Genomic DNA, 9,713 nt, shown 5'->3' with positions numbered 1-9,713 from the left:
AATTTTCTATTCATGAAGTAAGAAATTCAAAATTTGATGACTGCTGATAGAATTATTTTTCCAATCATGGAATTTCCCATTTTATATTGCAACAGTCAGTCAAATAGCAAAAGCATATGCAGGATATATCAGGAGTTTGACCACATATTGATTGCTTGCAGTGAGACACGTCCATTCCCGATTTGGGGTTATCCTATACTGTTCTCTCAAAACTTTAGCTAGCAGATTTGATTTTGAACCTTATCTATCTCCTATTATATGCATCAACACAGCAAATTGGACCCAAGTACTTTGCTTTGTTGCATATTGTTTATCTTTATATACCTACATATTCTTGTAGTATCATCACTCACGTTTTTATCAGCACATTAAATTGCTTTTTGTTATCTTCTATTTTCTCTCTAAAATTCCTTAACCGAAAATAGATAAGTGGTCAACTAATTTTTAATTAACTTATTGTATCTTTATGCAATGGCCTGTTAATTTTAAATATTAAAGACACCTTGCATTATGTGCTACTTGTGTTATTAAATTCATTGTGTCAGCTAAATTTTTAAATTGAACGAAAACATATCAAGTGTTGTCTCTAATTTTTAATGTGATTTCAACCTTTAATAATTCATTATAAAATAACGGGTCTATCGATCATATTCCGTTACAGGCTCGGAGCAGTATAAAATGAAGCCTCAATGCTAAATCTGGGAACTACAAAAATGCTATCGAAGTGGATAGGTAAGACTATTCATTGTTTTTGTATGGTATTGGCGCTTTGAATTGAGATACACGTATTTATCTACTTTTTTTTTTAGATCAGAATTTATTTTTAAATGAATATGATTTTTTTTAAATTTTTCTTACACCCGACTTTAGTGTCGCTTTCTCAAGTTTAATATACATGTAGGACATTTATATTAATCGTTTTTTAAGCAGTTCGCCACTGCTTCTCGGTCGCTTGCTATTTTTTTATATTTTTTTTTTTTTTTTTTTTTTTTTATTATTTTAAGGTTTAGTTTTTGAATGACATGGAATTGTCACATCAATAACACTACAGTGCATATTTGCATTATTTCCCGATGCTTCTCCGAATTTGATAAATTTTCTCTCCGAATCTTGTACATAATTAAATGTGCACCTTCTTTTTTTGTGGCAATTTTTTTTTTATGGTTTTCCAAAGCAAAACATAGACTTTCATTGCTTTTTCTGCAAGTACTCATTTGGTATCCGCAACTTATTTATATTCGCTAGTTCATACTTGAGAAATGATGTTATATATACATTTACAATTTCCTTTTTATGAAGTAAGAAAACTAAAAAAAAGTCTGACGCTTTAATTGTTAGCAACAAATGAAAATAAATCAAACAATCAAACAATCATACAATAAAAAAAACCACCAAAAAAACAGTTGTTGGCATGACACGGGATATGTTCTTCTCATATATGTTATGATGATATGATACTAAACCCCTAACGGGAAGGATTGTGCCTGATATTCATATGATGAAATCATAATCTTTTAATCAGTTTAATTGAAGTTTGGAGCTGGCATGTCAGTTAACTGCTAGTAGTCTGTTGTTTTTTATGTTTTATTGTCATTTTGTTTATTTTATTTGGTTACATCTTCTGACATCAGACTCGGACTTCTCTTGAATTGAATTTTAAATGTGCGTATTGTTATGCATTTACTTTTCTACATTGGCTAGAGGTATAGAGGGAGGGTTGAGATCTCATTAACATGTTTAACCCCGCCGCATTCAGTTTGCGCCTGACCTAAGTCAGGAGCTTCTGGCCTTTGGTAGTCTTGTATTTTTTTAATTTTAGTTTCTTGTGTACAATTTGGAAATTAGTATGGCGTTCATTATCACTGAACTAGTGTATATTTGTTTAGGGACCAGTTGAAGGACGCCTCCGGTTGCGGGAATTTCTCGCTACATTGAAGACCTTTTGGTGACCTTCTGCTGTTATTTTTTCTATGGTCGGGTTGTTGTCTCTTTGTCACATTCCCCATTTCCATTCTCAATTTTAATCGATGGTGAGTTTATGCCAGTTTGGCCACAACCAAGTCTTTCTAAATCGCATCCGAGTTCAGATGAAGAAAACAATGATTAAATATGGACTTCTGAATGTCTTTCACCACCACATTATTCACCAAAAGGAACCATGTTGGATATAAGTAAAGATAATATTTGAGAGCTGTTTGGGTTTAACTAATTTAAAAAAAACATTCTTACCATCATGAGCAGAAAAATTACGATGGAATCGACACACGCACAAATAAGAACACAATTTAAAAACCTGTTACATTCTTTCCCCCTCAATCAATTAAATTTGAATTGCATTTTGTTCAGAATAAAACAAAAAATCTTTAGAGAAAAAATATATAATATGAAGAAATGTGTTGTTAATTTTTTTATATTTTAATATTCTACCATAATACATAGTATTTACGAGCTTTGGACTTGTATTTCTCATAACATTAAGATCGGACTGCATAATGCTTGTTATATTTCATGTAGAAAGAAATATGAATGAATGAATTTTATTTCTTTTAAACTACAAATTACATAGTTACAGAGAATATTTAAACAATTACATTAAATAGTGTAGCACATATGTAAACAATACAAACATAACAATTTAAAAATTACAACCAACCAGGAGGAGTGACCCTCACATTTATATTTTTTATAAATCTACAAAGTTTTTCAAGAACAATATAATTATTAGAGCTCATCAATTGTTGATATTTATAAGTATTTGGACGAAGAGTACAATAGTATGGTAACAACCTCTTTCTTTCTTGAATTAGAGCATTACATGACATAACATAATGATATTCATCACCTAAGTCCCTTGATTCAAAATGTTTTCTTTTGATATAACGCATGTAAGCAGTACACTGTTTACAATACTATCGAGACATGTTTTAGAATATAGGTAGTAGACGTTTTTCCCAAAGTAACACCAGTATCTTGCGATCTCTCTCGTATGAATTTTTTTAACGCCTAAATAGTTTTACTACATAACAAAATTGAAATATAGATCAACTGACTAGTTTACATATACTAGAAAGACACTTTTTTTTTAAATATAAACCTCGTTAATTGATAGATTTGACGTAATTTCAGCTTTCGGTTTGGTTCTGGGAATTATATCCTATGCATCAGCGACAGCCCAAAGAAGTCCATACAATAAAAATGAAGGTACAAAGGACTTACCCACAAAAACCGATACAGTTACAGATAAATCTAATATTAAAGATAACCAAGAATCTGCCTCTGTAAAAGGTTCACCGGATGGAGATGGAAAATCAAATGACCCTGTCAAAAAAGACGAACCCGTCAAAAACGACCAAAATATACAAGCAGGAAGCAGGTCTAGTGAAGAGACTGGCGGTGAAAATGGACCATCAAATGGACCATCAAATGGACAAACAGAGAGTATCCAATGTGAAATGATACCATCACCTCACATAAGAGCTTTTGATGTAGACGAGCAATCTGGAAGGAAAACATTTTCAGAACCGTTTAATGCCATGATGAGTCGATCAAAGAATGACAAAGAGATATTAATGAAACTTAAGGCTTTAATGACAATGTTAGAGGAATGTAAGTAATGAATTAATTTCAATATCTAACTTCCTTTTAAAACTCTTTCGAAAGGGATATTGATACAGAACCATTACTGGTATACTAGTATTTCGTTTTTTCTTTTTCTAGACCGTGTTCTTTCACTCCAACATGAGAAAAGCTTTATTACGCACCCGCAGCGTCATTAAGCGTCGCCCCTATCCGCTGTTACGTCCTCCCGTAAGAGGGTAGAATTCAATATGAAAAAAATACAATATATATACAAGTGTATTCAAAATTCATATTAACTTTTAGGCATACTTATAAATAAGAGTCATCTTTATTCACCTGTATGTGTTACCCGCAAAAAGAATGTGGGCAAATGTTATCAAAAACTGCGCGCAAACGTAACACATTTTAATCCCCATTTGCGCACAAATGTTATGTTATGAGTTAAAAATAGTATATGATAAAACCTTTTCTTTAAAAAATCCCAAAACCCAATCGTGATTTAATGTGTTGCCTGTATATATATATGAAAACGAAGCCTGTGTAACAGATCTGAAGGATAATCTACTTCCGATTTCTTTACCAAGCTGATAAATTTATATAAATGTAGTCTGTTGTTTTATGGTTTACAAATGAAAGGCAAATTTTAAGGTTTATTTGACATTGTCAGTCATTGCAAAATCAGTACATAATACATACATAGAAACACTCATACATAATCTCTTCTAATTAATAATATTTTCTATACAATATGTGATCCATGTGCTCATCTTAATTGCACTTATGCTCTTACGATACTTTGCCACTAAACGAGAAACAACGAACTATCAATCTTACGATACCTCATCGTTATTAATCCGTTAATAACTTAATCAAACACAATTTACCTATAATGCTATTTTTCATAATGAAAAGCATTCTATTACGCATTTTGAAGGTCTAAACTAAAAACAATGATATTAAATGTATACATGTATTATAATTCGTTATAATAACAGCCCAACATTGTTAGATGCCATTGTTATATTTTGTATTTTTATGTGTGTGTCGCAAAACGTTGAGTCGTTTGTGTTTTCTCTTATTTTTGAGATATTGAGATAAGACGTGGCACGGTACTTGTCTATCCCAAATTCATGTATTTGGTTTTCATGTTATATTTGTTATTCTCGTGGTGTTTTGTCTGATGCTTGGTCCGTTTCTGTGTGTGTTACGTTTCGGTGTTATGTCGTTGTTCTCCTCTTATATTTAATGCGTTTCCCTCGGTTTTAGTTTGATATCCCGATTTTGTTTTTTTTTCCATGGATTTATGAGTTTTGAACAGCGGTATACTACTGTTGCCTTTATTAGATCTGTAAATTTGCGGAAGCATATATATCATTCTGTAACACTGCTCAATTACGCTGTACCTCCATACTGTATAGAAAAGAAACCAATCTTTTACCATAGAGACGCTCATATCAAAATATAATTAAAGCAAATCAAGTACAAAGTTGAAGAGCTTTGCGGATTCAAAACAGTTCCTCTTTACAGAAAACACGCAAAATAACCCACATTGGTAGAAAAAAAATACACCTTTTACCATTGCCCCAAACACCATTCATATCTACAGCATAGACGTTTTATTGAAAAGTTTACACCAGTTAAAGCACGGTACATTTGTAATGCATAATTTGAAATCTATCAAAGTCTAAAAAAACACACGAAACACATTTATCTCAGATACCAGGGTTGAAAGTTTGTACGCCAGACGAGCATTTTGATTTCAAAGATTCATCAGTGACGGTCATTTAAAAATGCGAAGAAGTACAAATACAGAGACTACTACCACACATAAAAAACTAAGATTGTTTTGTCATAGCCAATGTGAACCATAACTCCCATTCAAAATAACATGTAGCAGGGTTAAAATTAAGTTAACACAAACTGTTTTCAATCCTATGATGTTCACCCAACATTTCCTATTTGACACATTATATATATATACTGTAATATAATGATAAACAATGTTCAGTGCATCAAAAGCCTATTTGGCTGACTAAAAATTACTTGTATATATATGAATGTAATTGTTTGTTATAATTCAGGTTGCACTTTAATATTAAAATATTCTATTCGATTCGATTCTATACTTTGTATATTTTATAGTTTTGAAATCACTTCATCCTTTATCCACCAAGTGGGCTATCCGGAAGCTTTTTAGGTCCTTAAACTTAGGTGACCAAAGGTTATTATTCAGAATAAAGTCTTTGTTTCGAGTTGGTTCAGACGAGGATTTTACAGCAAAAGAATTTAACGATTTTATCAGTATCATAAGAACACTTGACGTGAGTATAAACTAATGGAAGTTCTGTTTTGTCAAATTATTTGCGATATGAGATTTATGCAGCATATTATAGGGGTAAATTCAGTATCACAATCTCCCATTGACTCTAATGCAAATCTATGTCTTTATACCCGATTAACCTTTAGAAATCAAACGTTGCATTTATCATTTATTAAAGTAAAAATGTAACCCCATCTTTTGCAACATAGAGTGTTGTGAATTTTTGGGGCATTAACATGGCCTTGTTTACAAACACTGTAGTTTTGCCCTGAACTCCAATACTGACCCCTATTACATTTCAACCCTGTATTGAAAAAAATAAGTGCATTCGGCATTCATTTTATAAAAAAAATTGTATGATCCATCTATCAGAAAATAATGATTACAGTTTTGATCCATCTATCAGAAAATAATTATTACAAACATTATCTAATAATCAAAGGAACACCGTACTTCATTGATTATCTTCAGTGTTATACATAAAGCTCTTTCCCAAATGAGAGAAACTATACTATATATATTTCTGGAATGATAGGAAAGTAGATGTCGTAGATGTGCAGTTATAATTAAAAAATCTGAAATTTTAAACTCTCGAATTTTGTATTGCTTTTCGTATTTTTTTTTGTGTGTAAACATATTAACTTGGTAACCAGTAATATTAACTGAGATGGACAACAACTATCTCTACATAGAACAAGTTATAATTTCTTGTTACATTTGTAGATAAATCTGTTGTGAAAAATATGGGTTTTGATATCTGATTCACGCTAGGTATTACAATAAAACGGAAATTTTCAAATTTATGTCATGCGTTTTTGTTTTTATTCAATTTCGCAAATTGCTCGGAAACTAATGATTGAAACGTTATCATTCAACTAACAAACTCAAAGAATACAAGTCTTGAACCATGCCTTACAATCGCTACCTAGTATCACGTGACTTCCTCACGTCCCATCTAATGAAAAAGTTTTATAATTCGAATCGATTTAAAAAAATAATCTGTGTGTAATTATCTCTGTCTTACAGAAAGAACCAATGAATGGCGCTGTAAATCGGATGAATGACCAGATGCTAAAATTACTATGTACAGATCATTTAATCAAATTTCCATGTCTTTCTATGTTTGCTGCACTAGAAGCAATGAAAAGTAAAGATGCTTCTTGTCTGCAGTTTGATGTAAGTACTCTTCTCAAATCACACCACTACAGATGGTAAACATTTTCCTGTGTGTTATATCAATAAAGCTTCAGCTAGTGGTAGATCCAGAAATGTCCATAGGGTGACCTACTGACTGCCTTAGAAGGGTCAGCCCCAGTCATACCTCAGTGATTCTCTGTGTAATAAACTAAATTTCCCCAATTTGTATCAATTAAATATGAAAGTAATGTTTTGATGGTGTTTTTTTTAAATATGCGATTTAAAAAAAACCAAAGAAAGTTGCATGTGAAGTCGTTCTAAGCATACACAAAAAACGATTGCAATTCAAAGAATAGTAAAACTGGACGTAGATGTATAAACAATTCGGAACGCGCACACTTATTTTCTATAAGTCACTACTAAGAGACTGTCAAAATATGAATTTATCCTGTTCAGTAGTTTTGGAGAAAATAAAATGAAAATATTTGCTTTCATTCAATATTTCTAAAAATTCATGGTATCGTCTTACAGGAAGAAAGTGTGCGGCATGTTTGAAAAGCGCTCACAAACTACAAATCATTACTTGCAAGCAGCTAACCAAATATGAAGTAAACGCTGCTTTGTAATTAATAAAAAAATATTTTTTTCATTCAGCATATTGTAAAAATTTACTGACAGAAAGTAGCATTTTAAAGATAAAAAAAGATGCCCATATGTTTCCACTGATCATTGTTGAGCTGTTGTTCTAATACGAAATCGGTCTATTAAAAAGCTCATGAAAAAATCATGACCGAAAATAATTGCAAGACGAACGGATAGACACGTACACGGGCGTACAAGATATGTCCAATATAGCCCCCATTGCAGTTTGGGTAAACACTGGGTATATTTGTGACAGTCTTGAATGTTCTGCAGATAAAATGACATTGGAATTTTAAATGCAAGAATTTTAAATTAAAGATAAATTCAATTTAAACTGGATATTTTGTAGTGATTCAATACTTATATTAACTGTTTTTCAAAAGACAAAAAAACAACCCAAAAAAACCCAAAAAAAACAACAAGCCTGCAACATTTTATTAAAGTAAACACACATTTTTCTCTTGATAAATATACCATCTTTTTGACCCGTTGTGTATGTTCTTCTTTTTTTAAAACACAACAAAGAAGTGGACAATGTATGTCATATATACCTTTTATTTTTTTATGATAATACTGAAGCACATTATACTGTAGATATTAGTACACTTTGTTAACAGCAACCCCTGTGTGGATATTTCTTCATCAGACAAACTCATAATATTGCATTTAAAATCTATGTTTGACAATATATGAAGTAGCTTAATTTCACCTTATAGTTATTCAAAGCAATACTTACTTTACTCATCCAGAATGTTCCAAACAAAATACAGTTTGATTCACTGAAGATTAAATGGAACAAATCACCCAAAGATTGGCAAGCCGATAATTGGAATGAGATTATACATACATACATGGACGTATTTGTTGAATTCCACATACTGCACCACCAGATTCCAGACAATATTGTCCTGCAAATGTAAGTTTATCCCTTAATAAAAACAGCATGAGAAACCGATCTATTACTTCTGGTTTTGTATAAATAATTGCATTTGGTATCTTTGCAAATGAGAAGACCATCTATTAGAGCCCAAATGATATTTATGTAAGCAGTACAAGTATGGGTCACTGACTACTTTTTAATAAGAATCAAATCTGTACTGTATAGTCTGAGACAGCGGTTCAAGTCCCAGACAATGACAAAACGTTAAATAATCCAAACACGAAAACAAACGTCTAGGGGTTAAAGTCACAAAACTTTGCTCAGTACTCGGAGCACCAAATTCATGCTCGAAACATGAAAACCAGCATTTTGATTGGTTGATTTTGGAGTATGAGAACAAACAACTGACTCGAAAGGTTTATGAATTCAAGGCCTGATACATGTACAGTTCAATAAACAATTGTAGCCAAATCTGACTGCCTTCAACCACGGAATTAGATGCTCGTGACTTCGGATAGGCACACATCGAATGTGGCCGAGTTCAACGTTTATTTGAGCACATTTATTTGTTCTTTCGACAAAGAATTACTATCATATCAGAATATCTTTTTACATCTTTTTATTTTAAAAGTCTATCCATCTGGAAAGGTTAAAGTGAAAGGATATGTCATGAATAAAAATGCTTTGTATAAACGAAAAAACGATTTTAAGTTTTTTAATTAAATTATAAGGTAACAAGCAATTGTTTCAATTAAAACTCTGACTGAATATAAAGTTATATATGCTCAGGTGGCAACCGATATCAATAAGATGTGGAGACTTTCCAAAACCATCGAAAAAAGTACTGTTTAAAAAAATTAAGGGAGCTTATGGGAAACTTACAAAAAATATGAAGGGTGAATACAAAACTCCTGTGTTTCGTTTTATCAAAAAGTGTGGAGGAGATGCTTCAGAATTTGCAACGAAAGAGGAGGTATGTTTTACTGAGTAAAGCTATTATTATCTGTCATGATGCTAATGATCTCTTTTGTGGTGTTTTTTTCTTCAATATAGTGTCATATAAGACATTAACTTTTTTTTAATGGAGTCAATGGTTGTAAGAATAAATAAGGACCAAATGAAAAAATAACATGCAAAATGTTATCAATTAAATTT

At 31.6% G+C, this 9,713-nt stretch overlaps 1 protein-coding gene across 1 annotated transcript in view; it reads left to right on the top strand.

Annotated features, from left to right (window-relative positions):
• Nucleotides 1-649: 649 nt before the first annotated feature.
• LOC134710743 (uncharacterized) overlaps nt 650-9,713 on the top strand; it is a 26,234-nt gene continuing 17,170 nt past the window's right edge. Inside the window, exons 1-6 of the mRNA XM_063571135.1 lie at nt 650-732; nt 3,127-3,606; nt 5,722-5,900; nt 6,926-7,075; nt 8,428-8,594; nt 9,348-9,531. Of these exons, the coding sequence (XP_063427205.1) occupies nt 690-732; nt 3,127-3,606; nt 5,722-5,900; nt 6,926-7,075; nt 8,428-8,594; nt 9,348-9,531 (1,203 nt within the window). The 5' untranslated portion in view covers nt 650-689. The remainder of the gene's footprint in view (nt 733-3,126; nt 3,607-5,721; nt 5,901-6,925; nt 7,076-8,427; nt 8,595-9,347; nt 9,532-9,713) is intronic.

Source organism: Mytilus trossulus, chromosome 3 (genome assembly GCF_036588685.1).
Source record: "Mytilus trossulus isolate FHL-02 chromosome 3, PNRI_Mtr1.1.1.hap1, whole genome shotgun sequence".
Classification (NCBI taxonomy): Eukaryota; Metazoa; Mollusca; class Bivalvia; order Mytilida; family Mytilidae; genus Mytilus; species Mytilus trossulus.
The sequence above is the reverse complement of the archived record's forward strand: the minus strand, read 5'-3'. Positions and strand labels throughout refer to the sequence as shown.